Genomic DNA, 24,102 nt, shown 5'->3' with positions numbered 1-24,102 from the left:
TGGGAACAGGGCAGACCAAACTACCAAGCCAATTCTTCACCAGAAAGGAGACAAGCTTCCGGGGACCGGTTTCTGCCATTCCAGGCGTCGTCGGCCCGGCTTGCTTGAATCCTGATGGAGCAGTGAGCAAGGGACTCATGTCTGAGTATACCTTTCCACGCTTATGGTGGACAAAATGATGGTAGTTTGGTTTGCCCTGTTCCCATCATGCACTGGGACAGGAACAGACTAATTTGCATATAGCCAAGTTCTGAGCTGGGATGGTGCAGTGAGCTAAAAAACGGTGATGGATCAAGCCCTGATCTTTGGACTGGGTAAGAGTGGTCTGCTTAATTCAGGCACTCTGTTCATCACCACCCCCTTTTCTGAAACATTTTGTCCACCATAAGCGTGGAAGGGTATACTCAGATGTGAGTCCCTTGCTCATTGCACCATCAGGATTCAAGCAAGCCGGGCCGACGACGCCTGAAATGGCAGAAACCAGTCCCCGGAAGCTTGTTTCCTTCCCAGTATAAGAATTGGCTTGGTAGTTTGGTTTGCCCTGTTCCCATCATGCACTGGGACAGGAACAGACTAATTTGCATATAGCCAAGTTCTGAGCTGTGATGGTGCAGTGAGCTAAAAAATGGTGATGGATCAAGCCCTGATCTTTGGACTGGGTAAGAGTGGTCTGCTTAATTCAGGCACTCTGTTCATCACCACCCCCTTTTCTGCTCCATAAACTTCAGCAAAGGCCGTATCTGGGAAGAATTCTATCAACGATACTTTTGCAGTGGCTATGGCAGTATTATTGCGGGTGGGATATGCCTCCACCCATTTGCTAAAAGCGCACACAACCACCAGGAATTTCTTTAGACCATGGCATCTCTCTAGTTGGATGTAATCCATCTGAAGGACTTCAAAGGGGTGGTCAGGGACTCCAAACCCTCCCCGTGGTACTACTGTCCCTTTCCCTGGGTTGTGTTGTAGGCAGACTATACATTTTTGTACTAGGCGTTTTGCAGATTCTGTTATCTTGACATTATGCCATACTGTGGTGATTAGTTCAATCATGGAGGTAGAGCCTATGTGTGCTGGTAAATGTGCCATGGTCAATATGGGGATGAGGTAGGCATTGGATAACAGCCATTTATTTCCGTCTTTAGTTCTCCAGCAATCTTCCTCGTCTTTTAGTCCCACCTTTTCCCACTCTGTCAATTAGTCTTGTGTGCCTGTAGTCTGTATGTCCCTTACAGTGGTCCTAGCGTCAGTCCATTGTTCAGCTTGTGACCTGGTCACATACATTTTTGTCGTAGTTCTGTCTACTGCCGTGGCTCGGGCAGTAATGTCTGCTAGCGCATTTCCCTGTCCAATGAGATCTGTCACTTTCCTATGTGCTTGGCATTTTATCACTGCTAGCTTTTTGGAGAGGAGGACTGCTTCCGTCAAGGCGGAGCCTAAATCTCCATGCAGTATGGGTGTACCGTGTGAAGTAAGGAGCCCTCTTTCTTTCCATAGAATCCCAAAATGGTGGCCCACCCCAAAGGCATATTGGCTCTCGGTGTATATGTTAACTGTCGTGCCAGCTGCTAAAATACATGCTCGTGTGAAGGCAATGAGTTCTGCTGCCTGGGTGGAACATTGGGCAATACGGGCTGTTTCTAGAATGGTTCGGGCTGTGGTGACAGCGTATGCAGCTGAGGTGGTGCCGTCGGGGAGTTTGATGCGCGAACCATCCACCCATAGTACTCCATCTGGCTCTAGAAAGGCGGTGTCTCTGAGGTCTACTCTACTCTTTGTTTGTTCATCGGTTAGTGTCACACAGTCGTGTAGTGGAGCCACACTAGGATCATTTTCTGGTAGGGGTAACAGTGTGGCTGGATTGATGGTGGTGCATCGCTTTAGGGTAATGTGTGGTGCTAGCAGGGTCAACTCATATCCTGTCAGTCGGGTGCTAGTCAAGTGTTGGGTTTTGGTCTGGTTTAGTAGTGTGTCCACTGCATGAGGTACTAATACAGTGATTGGATTGGAGAGCACTATACCTTTGCTCTGGCGTATTGAAACTGCTGCTGCTGCTGCCACTGCGCGCAGGCACGCTCTGGCTACTGGATCGAGGGTGGCAGAAAAATATGCACAAGGCCGTTTGTTACCAATTGATTGTGTTAGGACAGACAATGCACATCCCTCCCTTTCGTGTGTGTAGAGTAAGAATGGTTTGGAGTAATCTGGGGTTCCTAGGACTGGCGCTGAGCAAAGGGCATTGCGTAGTTCTTTAAAGGCTATCTGGCATTCGGGGGTCCAGGGGAGAGGTGAGGGGATGTCTTTAGCTAGGAGGGAGAGAAGGGGTTTGACAATGAGGCTAAAGTTTGGTACCCACTGTCTGCAAAACGAGGTGAGGCCTATCAAAGAGCGGACTTGCTTCTGATTTTTGGAGACAGGGGTGTCTAGAATTGTCTGGATCCTGTCAGGCGTGAGTTTTCTCCCTTCTTTTGATAAAAGGTGACCCAAATAGGTCACTTGTGATTTACAGAACTGCAATTTCTTTCGGGAGACCTTGTGACCATTCTCAGCAAGGAAATGGAGTAGTTTGATGGTGGCTGTGACAGCTATTGGTATGGTGTCTGCTGCTAGAAGGATGTCGTCTACATATTGTATTAGTGCCACTTCATCTGGAAATTGTATGGCGTCCAACTGTCTTTTAAGCACCTGGCTATAGATGCTTAGGCTCTCAGTGTACCCCTGAGGTGCTCTACAAAATCTATACGAACGGGAATTTAGGGTAAATCCAAAAAGATAGCGGCTGTCCTCGTGTATAGGTATGGAAAAGAAGGCGTTCTTGAGGTCGATCATAGTGAAGGTGGTGGCAGTGGAGGGGATTAAAGTCAAAATTGTCGTGATGTCGGAAACTACTGGGTATTGTGGTACTACGATTTTGTTTACCTCCCGCAGGTCAATGATGAAGCGGTAGGCTTTCCCATCTCCCTCTCCCTGTCTCTTTACAATCTGTAGTATGGGACTGTTACAAATGTTGCTCACTAATTCCTATACCACCCCTGCCTCTACCAAAGAGTGTATGATCTCTGTCAGTGCTTTCTCACCCTCTGGCGATATTTTGTACTGCCGTACTTTTGGTAGGGTTGCGTCCTATCGTATTGTTACGTGTACTGGGTCAATCATCATTCGTCCTACGTCTGAATCAGCCCTAGCCCATAAGTGTGATGGCAGTGTCCAGTAGGGATGCGTCAGTCTTGGAGATGGAAAACATGTGTTAAAAAGGGTTCTCTTGTTGGCGTTGGGGGTTGTCATACAGAATGACACGCACTCCGTCTGGTGAGCATCTGATAGTCGCATGGAAGTGTTTCAAAAGGTCGAGACCCATAATGGCGTCTGGGGTGTTAGATGAGAGGAGGAATGTTGTTTTGATGCCATTGCTGTCAAGATTAAAAAGGATCTGTCGGGACAGAGGGTTGGTGGAGGGTGTACTGTCAAATCCTATTGAGGTCACATGTGAGCCTGACAAGGGTGCCCTTGGAATCAGTCGTTTGGATAGTGCACTACATGTTGCTCCCGTGTCTACCAAAAATGGCGACTTTGTGCCCAGGACCTCAGCGGTAACATAAGGGCCTTGCTGATCAACATAGGGCTCGACTGGATCCCTCCCTTGCTCTTGGCTGTCCTATGCAAAGTCGTACGTGTTGTCGTAATCTGTCTGTTGGTACTGATTCTGTCTGGGATGGTCAAAAGTGTTCACTCTTCCTGGCCTTTCCTCGCTTGCTTCTCTCGCATACCCTCTCCCATGTCCTCTTCCTCTCTGTCCACTTGCTGTTTCCTTCTCCCCTCTGCCCCTACCAGCTCCTAACAAAGTCGGGCATTGGGATTTCCAGTGTCCATATTCTTTGCAAAATGAACATTGATCCTGTCCTAGGTCTTGGCGTCCTACATATGATGTCGATGAATTGTTCCTAGGTGGTTGTACTCTAGGGGTATTCTGCTGTTTTCGTCCCCTATATTGCTCCTTTCCTGTACTCGCCCCCTAGAGTTGTGCTATCATTACCTTTTCCTTCAAGTCCTTCTTTTTCCTTTCTGTAGCCCTGTCATTTTCGTTTCTCTGATGCTCGTAGTACTGGGCCATTTGGAGAATGGCCGTCGGTTTAGATGCTGCCCAACTACTTTCGCTGGCTTGTAGTTTCTGGGATACATCTGGCAGTAGTCCTTTGATGTAGTTCTGCTCAAATAAGTGGTGTCCGGTTGCGGTGGACATGTCTTGTCCACTGTAATCGGAGAACACAGTTTCAAATCTGGAGAAATACTCTGAGACATCCTCCTGTGGTTTCTGGCGGCACGCGGTTACTATGGACCAGTCTATCTTTTTCTCTGGGATCAGCGTTTTCACTTTCTGCACTATTTTGTCAGGGAGGTCTAATATTGCTTTAACTGGTTTTTAACCAGGGTTCCGCTGTTTATCTAGTGTGTCGAGTTGTTCCCAGGTATGCCCAAACAGTTCGGTATGTTCTACTTTCCTAATCTGTTTCCACACATATGCTGGCAAACATAACCCAAAGAACAAGTCTATGTCGGCAAGTGTCATTATTGTTGATCCCAGAGCGGTACCTAGCGGTGGGGTTCTTTCGTAAATCCGGCAAAGATTTACGGAATGTCAAGATGTCCTGTCTGTCCCATGGCTGATACACCCAATTGTAGACCACCCTTCCTCTAGCGTCTTGATGGTTTATATCGTCATTAGTCCCTTCTCCTCTAGGAGGTACCCAGTAAGGGGCAGCTTCTTTTATTGGCATCATGCTATCTGGTTTTTCCACCGGGGGTCCTGCTGTCTTAGTTGTCCTGTCCCTATCTATCTGTCCTTGTTCTATGAGGTGACGCAATACTTTTAGTGTGGATGAAAATAGTTCTGCAACATCGTTGTCGCCTTCATCTCCAGTGTCTACCTTCCTATAGAGAGCCACTAGTCGCTCGGGCCATACGTCTTGGTACTTCTCTTCATATGCAGTAAGGGTGTGGTAACAGAGACGTACAATAAAGTATCGTTTGTGGTTTTCAACATAGGAGTCGCATATGTCAGTTACATATTCTTCTGTTTCTTTCCTATCTATGAGGGTTTTAACTATTTTATCAATGCCTGCTCGCTCATTTTCACTTCATCGCGGGACCCTGGGCGCTCCTATTTATTTTGTTCCTACCTCTACTACTGCATCCTTTGTTGAGGCATTTGGTGTGGGTGACTAGGTGGGAGCAGAGGCGGTGGAGACTGAGGCGATCGTGCTATCTCCAGCTATACTTTGGGGGTCCTAGCGTTGTACTACGGGATGAGTAGGGGCATAAGGGGGTGGCATGTATATTATTGGGGGACCTAACAATAAATCATCATCTACCCTCTGTTTTGCTGGTAACTCGGGGTAAAGAGTTGAGGGCGTTCTAACAGGGCATTGACCTGATATTTTTGATTCTTGTTCCTTTTTATCGATTTCCTTTTCTTTTAGTTCTTCTAGCTAACAGGCTTGCTAACAGGCTTACAGGCTTGGTAAGCTGATTTTAGCATTTCTTTATCTTGTCTAGCTTAGTCTCTTTTCTTTCGTTGAGCTGCCTCTTTTCGCCATAAACAAAAACTATCAAACATGGCTGGTCTAGCTTTCTTTTTGTGGAGAGCTAATTCTAAAGTTTCTATTTTAGCTGGATCGAAAGATGCCGTCAGTGGCCACTGATATACCCGGTCCTTCCTAGTGTACTTATGCCATAGTTTGCTATAAGCTACGGTGGCTAATTTATTTTACGTACATGTCCTTGTTAGGGGTGCTGGATGACTCGCCTCTAACAAACGGTCTGGTCCAAAACAATCAAACAATCTAGAGAAAACAGGAATTACGTATTTAGCGGTCAAAATGAATATCTCAATTAATTTTAGACAAAAAGTCTGCACTACCTGTCTTCACTGTCTGCAAAGAGAGAATATTCCTATTCTACGTTGTTTGCAAGCAGGGAATGTCTCAAATAACTCAAAAAGGAATACTAGTATTTCTATCAATCAATCAATTTAAGTTGTTTTTTCACGACCTTACCCGGACCGTAGGGACAGTTCTTAGTCTTCCTCTTCCAGCGCCTGGTTGTCCTCTTACTCCAACAATCAATGCGGCGTTCCTGTAAGGTCCCAGTCAGGACCGCAGGTCACTCGAGAGAGGTCCGTTCGGAACCGATGAAGTTCAGTCTATCGGCAGCCAGACGAGGGTCTCTTTCAGGCAGGTGCACTCCAATCATTTAGTCGTTCACTCCGTCGTTAGGACCTCTCTACCGGACCCACGTTTCTCTGATGGACCCCACCGTTGGGTCGCCAACTTGTGAAAAGCAGCGAGTCTTCTAAGACCCCCAATGCTGCCCGGTGGCAGGGTCCCACCTCTAATTCACCTTGGGTTTGTTACCAAAATAATGAGGCAAGTGCTGGAAACTGGAAGACAAGAAAAAGGTTTATTACTCTTAAGAGGAGACCACGTCCACTGCCGATACCGGGATGTCTCAGGGAGGTGTTCTGCTGGTAACTCCTTTAGCACTTCCTTTTATACAGGTTTGACACAATGCATTTGTGTTATTATCATGCTTACACAAGCCCAACATTGTTTCATCCACATGGTTACACAAGCCCAACATTGTTTCATCAACATGGGTACACAAGCCCAACATTAAATCTCCTCCCACCCAGGTCAAAACAGACAATCTAATCTTGCAGCTGGACCTTGCTTCAGGGTCTAAAACATGTGAGACCGGCCAGATCTAAGAGTCTGTTCTGTTGATAAAAACAGTCTCATTGTTGGCAAAAACAAGTCTTGCTGTGTGCAGTGCAATAAACCATGTTTGCATGAGTCTGTTTGGTATTTGGATCCTGTTTGTGTAGGAGTGTCCATGGGTTTGTCTGTAAACAGAGATGAGAGGAAAAATGAGTTTGTGGCAGCAGGTGGTGTTGATGTTTGTCGTGGCAATAGTTTATAGCCCCTAGCTCACATACCAGGTTGGTCAGAGGGATGCTAGTAAGGGCAGGGTGAGACAAAGGTGACCAACGGAATACAAAATGGCTGCGATCGGTCAGAATGACTGCACTTTATGTGCACGTAGGAACTTACATCCATCAGACAAGATGGCGCAGATAATGTTCATGATTGTCGTTTTGCTTTTAACAGGAGGGGGCATAGTCATAATATACAAGGACCACCTGAAGTGCTCCATCTCTGTTACCATGTGACTAAAGGAAGCAGAAAACTTCTGTTTTAGTTTCCAATTAGATAGCTGTACCACATTTTCAGGGGCCCTGATTTACAGTCCTCCGGGCTCTGCCTGCAAGTTTTTAGATACGTTGGGCGAAAGCATAAGTTCCTTAGTGGTCAGGTATTCAAACTTCACCTTGCTAGATGATTTTAATCTTCATCTTGAAGCAGCAGATATACCTAACACCAACTCCTTCTTAGAAACTGAATTTATTAGGGCTAAAACAGATGACAGAAGGGCCACTCGTAAAGCGGGGCACACCCTGGATGGAATATGCACCAATGCAGCCAACCTAATCACCTCTCCTTCAGTGGTGATTACATGGTCAGATCATAAGTTAATCCCTTTTAAGCTTGACCTTAAAAATGTCCAACTAAAAAAAAAAAACTTGAGAAACAAGGTTTCACACGGAAATGGAAACATTTGCTCTCTAATCCCACTCTGCAGAACATAGCAGAAGCTTAGAAACCTACTCTCACGGGGGACCCTGAAATAGACAATAATCTATTTTATGAATGGATGCTATCATTGGCCAACACTCTGGCTCCCCTAAAGAAAAACAGTATAAATAAAAGGTCAGCTCCATGGTTTACCCATAGTTTAAAAGCCTTGCAGGGACAATGTAGAATACTAGAGAAGCAATGGTGGAAAAACTATAAAACAGAAGACCAGGTGATTATCAAATCAGTAATAAACAAATTGAATCTACCCACAAGAGATTGGTGACAGATGATAGATGGTCTTGGGTTGGATGTGTTTCCTACATCGGTGGGAAGCACATAGTGTTCTTTAAATACCCCTCACACATCAAAAGGGGCCTTGATGTCATGCTTCATCAAAGGAGTCTTCGCGCCCCTCGACAACGCGGCGTGCTACTAGCGTTCCGTCTTGGGGCGCGAAGACCCCTATGATGAAGCATGACACCAAGGGCCCATTTTAGTGTGAGGGGTATTTAAAGAGCACAATGTACTTCCCACCCATGTAGGAAACACATCCAAGCCAAAACCATCTATCTTCTATCGCCAGTCTCTTGTGGGTGGATTCAATTTGTTTATTAGTTATAGCTAGGGTAGGTCGAATTCACTCCCTGTGTCCGTCCGGACACACTATCTCTCCACTCCCTCCTTTGGTATTTATGATTTTTAAATCAGCTCTCAGATCCTACCACCAGCATATTAAACTAGAAAAAAAGTCATACTACTCAAATTTAATAAATAAAGTAGATAATCAAAAGACCATTTTCAATATAGTAAAAACATTTGCTAATCCTAAAAACTAAGAACAGGAAATCCCTCCCTCACAAGATCTATGCGATCGTATCATCGACTTCTTCAATAATAAAATTCTTGACTTCAAGAACGATTTTACTAAAACACTCCCCCAAATGCAAAACGTTCAGACCACAAGAAAGATGATCAACCTAGAACAATCTAGGTAAGTTATTCTCTCCTGTAAATCTGGCTCGCCTTTCGATCCTTGCCCCCAACATTTTTTACTTGCACTGGTGGATACTATCAACGTCAACATTAATCCGATTATTATTGCTACTTTCAGACTAGCCAAAATTCCTGACAGCTGAAAAACTGCTGCTGTGAAACCGCTTAAAAAAAATAAACTTTCAGAACCCACAACCCTTTCCAATCTCAGGCCCATCTCACTGATGCCATGTTTGAGTAAAATTGCAGAGAAACTTGTTAAAATCCAACTTTTTGATTTCACATAGGAAGCCAACATCTTACATCCCAAGCAATCTGGCTTTCGACCGGGTCACTCAACATAACCAGCACTACTGCACACCACTGAATCTCTAAAACTTGCCATGGATCAGGGAAAGGATGCGGTACTCGTTCTGTTAGATTTGTCAGCGGCGTTTGACACGGTCTCTCATGATATTCTGAGGGACAAACTTGCATGCAGTGGAATCACTAACAATGCTTTGGCCTGGATTACATCCTTTTTAGAAAACAGGCATCAGATTTTAACACTGGGATGCTATAGATCGCAAGAAAAAGGGCTGGCATCAGGGGTCTCTCAAGGCTCGGCCCTGACCCCAACTCTCTCTAATCTCTATATGGCACCACTGCTTTTTCTGATGGACCTTTACGATGTTGAGTGCATCGCTTAAGCAGATGACACTCAACTGATCCTTACCCTCGATAAAAATTCGACAGTGGCTGAAGAAAAATGTCACCACTGTCTAACAGCAGTGATGGATTGGATGAAGCCTAACCTTCTGAAATGTAATAGCTCCAAAACAAAGATCATGCTGTTTGGCAAGACCAACGTTTTCAGACCGAACCAATGGTGGCCGTCAAATTCGGCTCCACCTCCTACTACAGTAGACACTGTAAGAAATCTGGGAATAAAATGTGATCACACATTATCCTTCCACAAGCAAGCCCTTGCTGTGGCAGGTACTTGTTTTCAAGTAATAAAAATCCTCAGAAAATATTTCGATCTACTCCCAATGCCGGCCATGAAGACGGTGGTAGCAGCCTTAATTATATCCCGTCTGGACTACTGTGATAGTCTCTATGCAACAACTAACAAAAAAGTCCAGCGAAGATTACATGAGGTCCAGAACGCTGCAGCGAGGCTGGTACTCAATTTGCCTAGAGACTCCTCCTCAGCACCAGCACTAAAAACCCTCCATTGGCTGCCCGTCCATAAGAGGATTCTTTTTAAGGTCCTGACCATTTATAAAACAACAAATAATACTGGACCAGAATATCTAAATGTCAGAACTAAGCCATACACCACTCAACCTATTCTACGGTCATCTTCAGAGAACTTTTTAACAACACCCAATTTTAAACTTAAAACCAAGGGTGGAAAGACACTGGCAGCCATAGGGACCAACGCCTGGAACTCCTTGCCAACTCAACTTAGACACCCACACAAACTGAACTCAACTTTAGGAAGTCCTTAAAAACATGGATTTTTGGTATCCCATATAATACTGCTTGGTCTCTTATCTGAATTTCCATCATCTGAGTTTGTGCCAGCTCTTACTCCTGGTAGGTGCCCTCTCTCTCCGCATACAGCTCCAAGATACTCCTATAAGTGAACGTTGCGCTATATAAAAGCTCTTTCATTCATTCAAATTTTTAGTTTGTAGATTTAAAAAACAAATCTGAAAACCTACTGACAATCTATTCAGGATTAGATCAGGAGACCGGAGACTACCAACTGTGGAAACAGTGAGATCTGGAATGAATCTCTTCTTGAGGTTGGGTTTGGTTCGTTGTTGCACGGAGAGTGAATTTTGAGATGGAAAAGTCTTTAAGTATATCCTAGGGCATTGTCTCCGGTTCTAGCGAGGAAGGGTTTTGTTAGTCAAAGGGACTGATGCTGGATGCTTTCCTTTGCTGGTGGCAAACATTTTTCTTACTTGGAGCTGTACCCCAACATTAAGTAATTTCTTTGTTTCTAGCTTGCCATCGATAAAGGTTCAGTGATGGGAATCCATATGACCGGGGTAGAAGACTTGAGTAATCATTAGAGTGACATCAAGTTTTATGTTAAGAAAAATGACGTAGAGAGGGTTTTTTGATTGCTTGGATACATTTTATTTACAGAACTCCAAGTTTAGCAGTGATATGAATTAAGAGATTTTGCTGGTAGATCACAACACACCATACCCTTTTGAAAACCTGTATTAAGGAGCCTGTAATATCAAGGCACCTAAAAAATGGACCGCAGCATGTCCCTGTTCATGACATGTGTTGCACACCATAATCAAGAGATTGTACACCTTCTCGTTTGTACCCTGTGCATGTACTCATGTGCTTGTACTCAGCGCATCTTCTGAAATGCTCAAATATGTTCTGGGCACTGTCAACAATGTTCAGTTAATCCTTTCTCACTGTTGGACAAACTTTGTGCACACCCATTCCGTTTGTGTGTTCCACACCACAAACTTCCTTATGCACACTAGCTTTCCACTGCACATCACCAGCTGTCCTCTCCACACCACCAGTAGTCTTCCAGTGCTGTTATGGGTCAGTTTATCTGGACAGGTGTAGGTTACTAACTACTTGGAGCACTGTAAGCCCCCCCCCCCCCCAAGAAAAAGAATGCTCATTGAAGTAGTGTACATCCACAGAAGGTATGACCTGCATTGGACACTGCAGTGTTATGAGCCCCTGCAACCCAGCTAAACTGCAAATGCTTGTAGCCTGCTGGACTAACTTGGGAGGCACACCAGTGAACTTGACTTACAGTGTAGGAGTCAAAGGGTGCAGTACAACAGGTAGTCTTAAAACCTGCCAAGTGACCGCTGTTTTTCAGTTTAGAATGTCTATTGTGTCAATTTCTTGCCTGAGGAGTTTTGAGGAAGTTAAGAATAAGGTCTTCGTTCTGAAACCTTTTACAAGTTACTTCTTTTTGTACTGATATGTAACACTTTTTTTTCTAACTGTTCTTTTTCTCTTGGACAGATGTTTACCAGGTGAGCTATGTGGGAGGGGGAAGCATTCCCTAGCCTCACCAGCAATTTTGATGGACCCATCTGACCAGGACGGCAGTGCAGGAGCAAATGTTTATGTCATGGGAATAGCTACTGAAATTGAGGACCCTGAGAATCCTCCTCATGGCATGCTATCTCATCCCAATATGATGGAGGCAGGGAGCCTCCTCGAGGTGGCAGAATCCAGTGCAGGAAATGTACATAGTATCCAAGTAGCCCCATTGGACACCGTGGCTTATCAGGATGTATATTATGAAGAAGTACTTACAACATCTCCTACAATGGTTGTCCATGTGCAGCTTGGGGGCCATACAATACAGACCGAGGACCTAGAGTACAGCACAATACAGGCTGAGAACTACCCGTTGCGACCAGAGGCTATCACAGTGCAAGTCAATGACCTCACTGTTGATGCTAAGGACAATGCAATACAGATAGAGGAAAATATAGCAAAGAATGAGCAGCACACAATGCAGACAGAAGATTACAACATACAGACCAGCAACCACATAATACAGGCTGAGGACAACATGATGCAAGCAGAGATCATAATGATGCAGACTGAGACTGAGGATGGAATGATGCCGGCTGGAGATGAAACAATGCAGACAGATGATGGCATGGTGCAGGCTGATGAGGGCGGGGCGTTGCATGCTGAAGAGGGCGGGGCGTGGCAGGCTGAAGTGGGCGGGGTGTTGCAGGCTGAAGAGAGTGGCGCGTGGCAGGCTGAAGTGGGCGGGGCGTTGCAGGCTGATGAGGGCGGGGCGTTGCAGGCTGATGAGGGCGGGGCGTTGCAGGCTGATGAGGGCAGGGCGATGCAGGCTGATGAGGGCGGAGCGATGCATGCTGATGAGGGCCTGACAATTCATTCTGATGAGGGCGGGACGATGCATTCTGATGAGGGCGGGACGATGCAGGCTTATGAGGGCGGGACGATGCAGGCTTATGAGGGCGGGACGATGCAGGCTTATGAGGGCGGAACGATGCAGGCTTATGAGGGCGGGACGATGCAGGCTGATGAGGGCGGGACTTTACAGGGACAGACGATACAGTCTATGGATGGGGTTATGCAGGTTGTTGATGGGGCAATGCAGGTGGAGGATGGGACGATACAGGCAGATTATATGATACATACAGACTATAGAACCATACTAGCTGAGGGTGGAACAATAGTGGCTGAAGGCGGTACCATATTGGCGGAGGGCGGGGCAGTCCAGGCAGATGATGGAGCAGTGACCATACTAGCTGAGTGTGGGACGATATTGGCTCATGGTGGATTAGTTCAGGCCGAGGATGAGGCAGTGACGATACTGGAAAGGGTGGTACAGGATGAGGACAGGGCACTGCAGGCAGAGGATGGGATGGTGCAGCCTGAGGAGATCGCTGTGCAGCCTGAGGAGGTCGCTGTGCAGCCTGAGGAGATCGCTGTGCAGCCTGAGGAGATCGCTGTGCAGCCTGAGGAGATCGCTGTGCAGCCTGAGGAGATCGCTGTGCAGCCTGAGGAGGTCGCTGTGCAGCCTGAGGAGGTCGCTGTGCAGCCTGAGGAGGTCGCTGTGCAGCCTGAGGAGATCGCTGTGCAGCCTGAGGAGGTCGCTGTGCAGCCTGAGGAGGTCGCTGTGCAGCCTGAGGAGGTCGCTGTGCAGCCTGAGGAGATCGCTGTGCAGCCTGAGGAGGTCGCTGTGCAGCCTGAAGAGGTCGCTGTGGCGTCTGAGGATATTAACATGCAGCTCAGGGATGGCAGCCTACTGACCGAGGGCAACACAATACAGATTGTGGACAATGGCGTGGTCACTAACCTGCCTGAGAACGATACTATTCTGGCTGAGGACAATGCAATACCAGCGGAGGAAATTACAATAGAAACTGTAGACAATGCGATACAAAACAAAAGAAAACTGCCAATATCGCCTGGTGATGAGCCCACACTGAAGCGTAAGAAGGGTCGAAAAAAGAAGGCTGCATCGGGTCTCTCTCATGGTAAGCAAGTTTACTTTGTTTTGATGTGTAAGTGCAATACTGCTCTGTATATTATGCTTTTTTGCGCTAATAGACTCTAAATGTAAGATTTCTTGTTACCATCTAGAGCCTTTTAAACCTGGCTAAAGATTTCAGTGCTCTGACCTTTAACAAATATGTAACATATGAGATGTCCAGAAAGGTTCTTTGACATATTAATGAAACCGAGTCCTTAGACATTCAATTCAAAGGCCCAAGTGTTTTTATTTCACTCTTATTTCAGAATTTTTTTAAGAACAAGATTAAACCATTATTTCTGATAGCTACATCTGACGTGTGGATTCCTCACCTTGTGAATATCCCCTTGCGTCAGCAACTTTCGGAAATTCTTTTCGTAGCCTCGCGCCGACGTGGACTCGAACGTCATAGAGACACGACATCGCTCGCGACTCCGCTGACGTCACCGACGCCTATAATAGGCCCACGCCGGCGTGATGACATCAGTTCCCTTTTTTCTGCGTCGTCGACGCTAACGGTTATCGGGAATCTCTGTAGCCAACTGGTACTTTGTTGCCTTTTTGTTTCTATTTTCTACTTCTTTGTATCCTGTCTCTTCGAATATGTCAACATAGAAGACAGGCTTCAAGCCCTGCAGAGAATGCGGCAAGATGATGTCTATTACCGACCCGCACGATGACTGCATCTGGTGCTTAAGCTCCGACCACGACGTCGATAGTTGTTCCTCTTGTCGAAAGATGAACCCGAAAGCTCTGAGGGAAAGAGAGGCCAAACTCCTGGTGGCAAAATTGAAAGCTGGTAAAGGAAAAACATTGAGGTCTCGTTCTCGAAGAGGAAGGTCGAGGTCGAAGTCAAGGTCTAGATCTCGAGAGGAGTCATCTTCGAGGTCGGCTTCGGATCCTACTTCGAAGTCGAAGAAGAAACATAAGAAGAGGAGACATGAATCCCGACGTCGTTCCGGTAAGGAGTCGGACTCGAGATCGAGGTCACCGAAGATGGTACGTTCTAAGGTGGTTACTCTGGATGTCTCTGAACCGGAAGGTGAGGCTTCACCTTCGGAGTCGCGTGTTCAGTCACCGACGCCGGCTCTGAATCCGTCTCCGGCGCCGTCCTCGGCCTGAGATGAAGAGGAGGTTCAAGTGGATGTGGATTCCGCGCCTACCGAAGAGCCGAATCCGATTCCTCCACAAGACCAACCTGAGGGTTTCCAGCCTCCATTTCCAACCCCAGGACAAGATCCATCTGCATTTCTTAATGCTATGTATGGTGTCTTTTCAAGGGCAATGGTACCCCTCTGGTGCACCTTCTGGTCCCATGGGTCCGCTGGCTTTCAATCTAGGAGTGCCTCACTCCTATCCTCCTGCACCATTTATGCCTTATATGCCAGCCCTGACGCCGCCTTGGCAATTTCCGGCTCCACCGAGGCCGTCGACGCCGGTTCCGACGTCACCCGCTCCAGAGCGACGTCGAGAACATCCGGCTAAACCTTCGGATTCGATACCGACGTCGATCCGACTCCGTCGGAGCCGTTGGTGGATCCGGCTGGAAGGCGTGTGAAGGAGTGGTCCAGAAGGGAAGCACAACGCCTTTTGGAAGAAGGAAGATATATAGAAACTCATCCTTATATTGAGGAAGGTGAATTGGATGAAGATAGTTTTGATGAACTAGCTGATGCTAGTAGCCTAGATTTCTCCCCGGAGTGGGAATTACCTTCAGGCTCTGATACACCTTCTAAGGATGTCCAACCTTACCATATGGTTATGAGGAAGGCGGCAGATCTTCTTCAATTAACTTTACCTACAGTGGAATTTAAGTCCAATCTTCTGACTGAGGTTTTACATTCTCCTAGTTCTGTAGTAGAACCGTTACTTCCATTTAATGACGCCTTGACAGAGCCCATTTTGGAAGTGTGGAAGAAACCACTGTCAGCTCCTGCGGTTTCCAAGAGTGTGGCAAGGAGGTACAGGGTTGCACCTGAGGACCCTGCTTTTTTGACTTCTCATCCTTCTCCAGAGAGCCTAGTCATTCAAGCAGCTTGCTCTAAAAAGAATGTAAGTGCCTTTCCCCAGGTTCCTTATGAAAAGGAGGCAAAGAAACAAGATCAGGTTGCTAAAAAGACCTTCTCCTCTGCAAGCATGGCATTGAAGTCGACTAATGCCACTTGTCTGATGGGGAGATATGTGCATGCCCTTATGGATTCTTTGCGTGTTATAACTCCTAAAGTTCCTGATGCTAACAGAAAAGATTTTGAGGAGGTGATCTCAGATGCGCACACAGCAGCTCGCCAAGTTATACAAAGTGGTCTGGACACTGCAGACTCTGTGGCGCGTATCATGGGCACTGCTGTCGCCACTAGAAGATCAGCTTGGTTGAAATCCTCAGACTTTTCAGCGGATGTTATGTTATGTTATGTTATGTTAAAAATGCTCTTTTATAGCGCACGGCTACTCCTAGGAGTGTCCCGGCGCTTTAACAAAGAGCCCTCAGTGTAAGAAAAACAAAACACTGCGAAAATAGAGAAAAGCAGGAGAACAGTTACTGTGTAAAAAGCCAGGTTTTTAGTCCTTTCCTAAAAGAGAGCAGATCCTCAGCTTTCCTGAGCGAGACAGGCAAGTCATTCCAACTTTGAGACGCTAGAAAACGGAAAGAGCGTCCTCTGATTCTAGCCCCGCAAATGGGGGGAATCAAGGCTTTGGATAAAGTCGCGGAACGTAACGTCCTACGAGGCACATAAAAAGCCAAACGCTTCTGAAGATATTTAGGGCCAATCAGATGAAGGGCCTTGAAGGCAAAAGTAAGCGCCTTAAAGACAATCCTTTTAGCGACTGGGAGCCAGTGGCTCCGGCTCTGCGCTGGAGACCAAAGATGGCTCTGGCCGCAGAGTTTTGCACAATCTGCAGTCGCGTCAGAAGATATTTCGGCAGGCCAAGATAGAGAACATTCGCGTAATCCAAACGCGAGCCTATCAAGGCCTGCACGATGATCTTTCTATGCTTCAGCGACAACAGCGGAAGAAATTTCCGTAACATTTTCAGGAGGCCGAAGCATTTGCCGGTCAGCCCAATGATCTGGGGGCCAAAGGCAAGGCCATCATCAATCACAAAGCCCAGATTTTTAGCTTTGGAAGAGGCAGCCTCCGGTGGAGACATATCTGAGGGCCACCAGGCCTTCCAGCCAGGTTCAGGTGGGCATCCAAAGAAAAGCAATTCCGATTTATCGGGATTGCATTTTAGACTATATCGCTGGAACCAGGTAAAGACGGATCCCAAGCAGTCTCTAATCCGCGGGCCATCAAAGTCCTTACCCTTTTCAGATGTAAAGAGCAACTGGGTGTCATCAGCATAGGTTATGATCTGGGCACCAAAAGATTCCGCAACCGCCGCCAGAGGGGCCATATAGATGTTGAAAAGCGCAGGGCTTAGAATAGAGCCCTGCGGCACCCCCACCTTCAGCGGCGGCATTTCAGCGGAAAACGGAGGTGCCCAGACCACTTGCCGGCTGCCGGTCAGGAATGACTTAAACCAATTCAACACCGTCCCACGGAAACCGATCTCCTGGAGTCTTAAAAGGAGACCTTCATGGGGGACGGTGTCGAAAGCCGCCGACAAATCCAGCATAACCATAATGGCCTTTCCTCCAGTATCCAAAACCTCCCTGATGGCATCGGTGACCTCGAGAAGGGCGGTCTCTGTGCTAAAATTCGTGCGAAAGCCCGATTTGCGATTCATGAAGTATGTTGTTACTCCCAATGAAGTTGGAAATGGAGCTATGCACGTGCTTCTCGGTCACCTTGGCCAGAGCAGGGAGGAGAGAGATAGGCCTGTAGTTAGCATGGATGAGAGGATCAAGGTTGGTCTTCTTGATCAGTGGAAGAATCAATGCATGCTTCCACGCTTGAGGGACAACACCCGTGCTCAATGAAGCATTAAGTAAAGGATTGAGCACCGCATTTAAAGCCGGAGCTACTTTCCCCAGACATTTCGCCCGACAAGGGTCAAGCGGAGAGCCGGACTTAAGCTGAGACAAAAGGTCAAGGGAGACCGTGGGAGACATTGCCGGAAATTCTGACAAAAGTGGGCCTTCCTCCGTTATAGATGTTTCCAGGCTGGATGTAAAACCCGGCTCAGACATAGGGCATGGACGGCGAAAGGAATCGTGAATAGCTTTGATTTTGTCCACGAAGAAATCCGATAACTGGCTAATCCAGGCTTCAGTGTGCGCATGAGAAGGGGCACCAGTAGAGGGAGAAGTAAACTCCTTGACTATCCTAAATATCTCTTTACTGGTGCTCTCTGCATCGTCTATTCTACGCTCAAAGTAAACTTTTTTTCCTGCTAGGATGTGCCTGTGGTATAGCTTGATGGTATCTCTGTAGCTAGCCTTAAGATGAGGGTCCTACAGGCGTCTCCAGGCCCTTTCGGCTTTCTTACATTCCTGCCGCATCGCACCCAAGGATGAAGTAAACCACGGGGCCGAAGCACGCCTATCTGCAGACTTAGCCGACTTCCCTGGGGCTAACTCCTCGAAAATAGCAGTCATCCACTTATGCACTGATTCAAGGTTTTCCTCCAAACTTCCAGAAGATAAACAAGGATGACGACAGAGCGCATCAGACACCATTTCAGCGGAGACCTGATGAAAAGCTCGTGTACTTCTTCTCTGGTCTTTCGGTGCTCTCGGGACAGTCACAGAAATGAGGGGTATGATAAACTTTATTAAAAAATGATCAGACCACAAAACGGGTAGTGGCGTGGATACACTGATCGTTTTTGTGGAGAAAACGTGATCGATGATGTGGCCCTTGATATGAGTAGGCCATGTAATATAAGGAATCAGCCCTAACGACGAAGTAATGTCCCGCAGCTTAAGAGCATCTGGATCGATGTTATTATCCATGTGGATGTTCAGATCACCCAATAAAATACAATGGTCTGATTTAAGACAGGGCACAAAGTGCTACCTGTAAATCGTCCAAGAAGGGGCCCAAAGGACCAGGTGCTCTGTAGAGTAAAATCCCGACGACCGTTTGATGAGGTGACAACATAAGAGTAAAACCAAGGGCCTCGCAGTTAGGAATATTATCAATCGAAAAGGTAGTACAGGGGAAGAATTTATTAACAACCAGGGCAACCCCCCCTCCCCTGCCTATCACCCTATCCTTCCTAAATATGGTATAGTCGGGAGGGATAGCGTTAGCTAGATCGGGACCAGAGCTTTCTCCGAGCCATGTCTCCGTGAAAAACAGACAAGGTGGTTTGGACTTAGTTAGTAGGTTCCAGATATCAAGGGAATGTTTGCCAAGAGACCTCGTGTTGAGAAGAAGGCACTCATTTAGAGTAGGTGAGGCAGCCGGCCGGTTAGTGATATCGCTCGAAAGACGCCAGCCACAACCCACACAACCTCTCTTAAGAGCACGCCCTCCCGGAAATATATGATGACAAGACAAGGAATACCTACGTAGAGCCAAGAGCTCAGAAGAAGAGTAGGAAAGCATTCCAGCGGCGAGGCAGCGCCTACCTAGATAATACTAAAAAGAGCCAGAGACCGCCTCCATGCGCCTTCGCTGCGCCTGACGAGCACAGACAGGCAGGACTCTGTCACGACTCAGGCGCAGCGAAGGCGCGCGAACCGCTGCGCGAGCAAGGGCAGGTTTAAATAGGGCCCCCACGTGTGAGCCGCCACCACTAGGACACACAAGATGGCGCCCAAAAAGCGTCAGAACCCCTCCCAAGATGGCGCCCGAGCTTCAAGAACGAAACTGCGCCCCCAGAACCGGACCCGCCAAAGCAGCGGTGAAAATTACTTTTATATGCAGGTAAGGGGCCAGCAATCCCAATTAAAAACAAGGACAAAACAAAACAAATAAAATAGTCAAAAGGGAGTTTTAAAATAACACATCGCGCTACCAACACAGCGCTTAGAAGCAATGCCGAGCTGCCACGCAGAGCGAGTGGTTCTTTGTCAAGCAGATGTTCAAGCGACCTTATTGGATCTTCCTTTTGATGGGTCTGGCCTCTTTGGGAAGAAGGCTGATGCAGCTCTTGAGAGATTTAAAGACAGTAGAGCAACTGCTAAGTCTTTGGGTCTTCAGATAAGGAGCTCTTCAACCAACAAGAAATTCAGGGGTTTTGGTCGCTCTTCCTTTCGGAATTACCGAAAAGGTCAGCAGCAGCAGCAACAACCGCAGCAGCAACAAAATTCCATATACAGGTCATACAGGGGAAAGCAAAGATCGCGTCCTCGTAGGCGTCAGGCCTCTTCCTTCTCCACTTCCTCCAATCCCCCTGCCTCGGAAAAGCAGTCCTAGATCCGCCATTCAGGATCATGTAGGTCCGGTGGGGGGGTCGGCTTACCCATTTTCTACAAGATTGGGAATCGGTTACATCAGATCTTTGGGTTCTCAACCTTGTAGAGAATGGGTATGCCGTTCCCTTTCGGGAATTCCCTCCCAATTACCCGCCTTGCCAAGGTTTTTGCACCGAGGAACATCTGTTACTTCTGCAGGAGGAAGTGCAGACTCTTTCAAGAAAGGGTGCGATAGAGGTGGTTCCAGAGCAGGAAAGGGGTCAGGGGTGCTACTGCCGGTATTTCCTGATACCCAAGAAGGATGGCAGACTTCGTCCAATCCTGGATCTCAGGATCTTGAATCTCTATCTGAAACAGGAGAAACTCAAGATGCTCACCCTTGCTCAGGTTCTTCAAGCGCTGCTAGAAGAAGACTCAATGGTGTCACTCGACTTGCAGGATGCGTACTTTCACATCCTAATCCTGAAGTCGCACAGGCTGATCAAAGCAGAGTAGTCAGAGAGAGTGCTCCATCATCTGCGAGAGACAACCCAGTTGTTGTACAGGTTGGGTTTTTCGATAAATGTCCCCAAGTCTCACCTGTTGCCCTCCCAGCGCAACCTGTTCATAGGTGCTGTGCTGGACACAACTGTATGTTGCGCATTCCCTCCTCCTCAAAGGATTCGTGACATACAGGAAATGATTCCTGTATTTTTCAATGGAGCGGTCGTTCCAGTCCTGAAGGTCCTTCGCCTGCTCGGTCTGATGGCTTCATGCATTCTGTTGGTCAACCATGCACGCTGGCACATGAGGGCACTCCAGTGGTGCCTCCGCAGGCAGTGGTATCAACACAACGGAGATCTCAGGGAGTCAGTGAGGATCTCCAGAGAAGCTGCGGCTGATTTGTCTTGATGGGGCGTGGAAGGCAACCTGTCTCAGGGGAAGCCTTTTCAGCTGCCTCCTCCGGTGGCCACAGTAATAACGGATGCATCCACTCTAGGATGGGGTGCTCATCTGGGGGATCTGGAGGTCAAGGGTCTTTGGTCTCCAGAGGAAAGGTTGTTTCACATCAACCTTCTAGAATTGCGGGCGATACGTCTGGCGCTCAAGGCCTTCCTCCCTTCCCTTTGCGGTCAGTCGGTTCAGGTCCTGACGGACAACACGACCGCGATGTGGTACATCAACAAGCAGGGAGGAGTGGGGTCGCAGTGTCTCTGCAGAGAGGCTCTGCGTCTCTGGTCCTGGGTTCAGGACCACCAGATTTGTCTGATGGCAAATCATCTGGCCGGAGTTCTGAACGTTCGTGCGGACAGTCTCAGTCGGCAGTTCTCTGCCGACCACGAGTGGAGGCTTCATCCAGAGGTAGTTTGTCACGTCTTTCGGACGTGGGGAACTCCTCGGGTGGACCTGTTCGCCACTTGCGAGAATGCTCACTGCCAGTCATTCTGCAGTCTCCAGTTTCCGATGCAGGGAGCCTTGGGGGACGCGTTTCAGTTGAGTTGGGACTCGCAACTTCTTTACGCGTTTCCTCCCATACCCTTGATTCCTCGGGTTCTGAGGAAGATTCGCCAAGACCGGGCCCAAGTCATATTGATCGCCCCGGATTCGCCAAGAAGGGTGTGGTACTCAGACCTTCTCCACCTCTCCTCTCATCCGCCGCTCCGTCTCCCTCAAAGGGCAGATCTCCTCTCCCAGATGGAGGGGCAGGTTCTACACCCCCACCTCCAGACCTTACACCTTCATGCCTGGAGATTGAACGGGGCAACCTGAGTTCCTTTTCTCTCCCGCCTGACGTGGTGGATGTCATCTTGTCAGCCAGGCGTGACTCCACTAAGTCCATCTATTCTTATAGATGGTCAAAATTTGTCACTTGGTGTGGAGGAAAATCTATTGACCCTTTGATAGCCCATTTGTCTGATGTTCTCCAGTTTGCCCTTTCTCTGGCGCAGCAAGGGCTTGCTGTTGCCACAGTTAAGGGCTATCTTTCTGCGCTGTCGGCATTTCTCTGTTTGCCTGACCAGCCTTCTCTTTTCAAATCTCCTGTGGTTTTAAGGTTTTTAAAGGGTCTCGCAAATAAGTTCCCTCCTGTTCCCTTTATTGTGCCTCAGTGAGACTTAAATCTTGTCTTGACCTTTTTGATGGGTGCTCCTTTTGAGCCTCTTCACAAATGTCCTTTGAGGCTTTTGACTCTTAAGACAGTCTTCCTCGTTGCAATAACCTCTGCAAGGAGGGTAAGTGAGCTTCAAGCTCTTAGTTCCAAGCCCCCTTTCTTGACCATTCATGCTGATCGAATGGTTCTTAGGACCAGGGCTGCTTTTCTTCCAAAGGTGGTTACTCCTTTCCACCTTGGTCAATCCATTACCCTCCTTACCTTTTATCCTCCCCCACACCCTTCCAAGGAGGAGGAGAGATTACACCGTCTGGACCCCAAAAGGGCGGTGTTCTTTTACCTGGACAGATCTAAAGACTATCGTTTGGATGACCAGCTCTTCATTGGGTTGGCTGGCTGCAAAAGAGGAAGAGCGGTCCTTAAAAGAATTTTGTCAAGATGGATCGTCCTCTGTATAAAGATCTGCTACTCTTTGGCCGGTAAGGAACCACCAGTGGGTATAAGGCCTCATTCTACAAGAGCTAAGTCTTCAACCTCAGCATTGGCTAGAGGTGTTCCTGTAGAGGATATTTGTAGGGCGGCAACTTGGTCTTCCCTCCACACTTTTGCGAAGCATTACTGCTTGGATTCCGAAATGAGGAGGGACGGTCACTTTGCGCGCTCTGTCCTCCAGGATTTCCTGGTTTAGAAGAGTGGATGCCCTCCTCCGGGAGTGGGGACTGCTGTGGGACTCTATTCACAAGGTGAGGAATCCACACGGCAGATGTATCTATCAGAAGAACAAGTTACTTACCTTCGGTAACGCTTTTTCTGACGGATACAATATCTGCCTGTGGATTCCTCACTGACCCACCCGCCTCCCCGTTGTCCACTCTTCTTTACCAGAGTTTCTGTAATGTATTTATTTTATTGTCAAGGAGTTGTTTATTTCAAATGTTTTATTGCATTTGCTTCACACTGTGTGTGTTATCTTGATATTTGTACTGCGTATACTGTGTATATGTCTACTGTCATTGGTCCGTCCGTGTGCCTCGAAGGCACGGAAAAAAGGGCGGAACTGATGTCATCACGCCGGCGTGGGCCTATTATAGGCGTCGGTGACGTCAGCGGAGTCGCGAGTGATGTCGTGTCTCTGACGTCCGAGTCCACGTCGGCGCGAGGCTACGAAAAGAATTTCCGAATGTTGCTGACGCAAGGGGATATTCACAAGGTGAGGAATCCACAGGCAGATATTGTACCTACCAGAAAAAGCGTTACCGAAGGTAAGTAACTTGTTCTTTCATGTCATCTTGTTGAGCAACTCTGTATTTAAATAACATTTACATAATTACAAACAAAGCATGCATAAACAATTCGTAATGCAGCACAATAGAATGCAAAACACTTTAAACATAACGGTGAGAAATGAAATAATCATAAATTGTGAAATCAATTCCAACTGACCAGTCCTTATTTGTAATATGCACTGGGCGGACACTAAAAGTTTGTTGATAGAGGTTTTTGCCTACTATTCTGCCCGTGTCTGATGCTTAAGGAATAGTCATTTTAAGGGGTGTTGTCCTTGCAGCGAAAAAGGATGGAAATTATTCCCTTGTGGCACACCCAATGGATCTTATCGCTTAAGCTAGAGTCAACGCGTTTCAAACCCCGTCATGCTGTGGGGGTTCTCCTCAGGAACTGGACTTGGTCTTGAACATTGTTTATCGGAGTGCCAATCAGTTGATTTTCAATAGTAAAATATTCTTTTGGGATTTGTCACTCGGTCCATTACATGGTACCGGAATGTGATGGAGATTAACAAGTCTATGTTGTTATTTTCCTTCTTTTATTAGAAGCATTCAAACACAACACTGCTCCTGGGTCTCTGCTCTGGCTCTAACAAGGCATATAAATAATTCTGTCACAGGATTCTATATGATGCAGCATTTTCTTAAAAGAAAAAGAAATGAGAAAATGTTACCTTTTTGGCTGCAGACATAATCTGAAAGTAATCGTTCCCCTTTAAGAATTTCAGAAG

General features: G+C 47.2%; 2 protein-coding genes across 3 annotated transcripts in view; both read left to right on the top strand.

Moving 5' to 3' along the window:
- Window positions 1-12,614, top strand: part of LOC144762978 (uncharacterized) — a 53,751-nt gene extending 41,137 nt beyond the window's left edge. Inside the window, exons 2-3 of the mRNA XM_078648293.1 lie at window positions 11,688-12,523; window positions 12,595-12,614. Of these exons, the coding sequence (XP_078504419.1) occupies window positions 11,749-12,523; window positions 12,595-12,614 (795 nt within the window). The 5' untranslated portion in view covers window positions 11,688-11,748. The remainder of the gene's footprint in view (window positions 1-11,687; window positions 12,524-12,594) is intronic.
- Window positions 12,615-12,724: 110 nt separating this feature from the next.
- GTF3C2 (general transcription factor IIIC subunit 2) overlaps window positions 12,725-24,102 on the top strand; it is a 718,613-nt gene continuing 707,235 nt past the window's right edge. For both annotated transcript variants that reach the window (XM_078650100.1, XM_078650097.1), the window contains exon 1: window positions 12,725-13,693. In XM_078650100.1, coding sequence (XP_078506226.1) covers window positions 12,772-13,693 — 922 coding nt within the window. In that variant the 5' untranslated portion in view covers window positions 12,725-12,771. The remainder of the gene's footprint in view (window positions 13,694-24,102) is intronic.

The sequence above is a fragment of the Lissotriton helveticus genome, chromosome 6, assembly GCF_964261635.1.
Source record: "Lissotriton helveticus chromosome 6, aLisHel1.1, whole genome shotgun sequence".
In the NCBI taxonomy this organism is placed as follows: Eukaryota; Metazoa; Chordata; class Amphibia; order Caudata; family Salamandridae; genus Lissotriton; species Lissotriton helveticus.
Note: the sequence above shows the minus strand (reverse complement) of the source record. Positions and strands in the feature narration are given on the sequence as shown.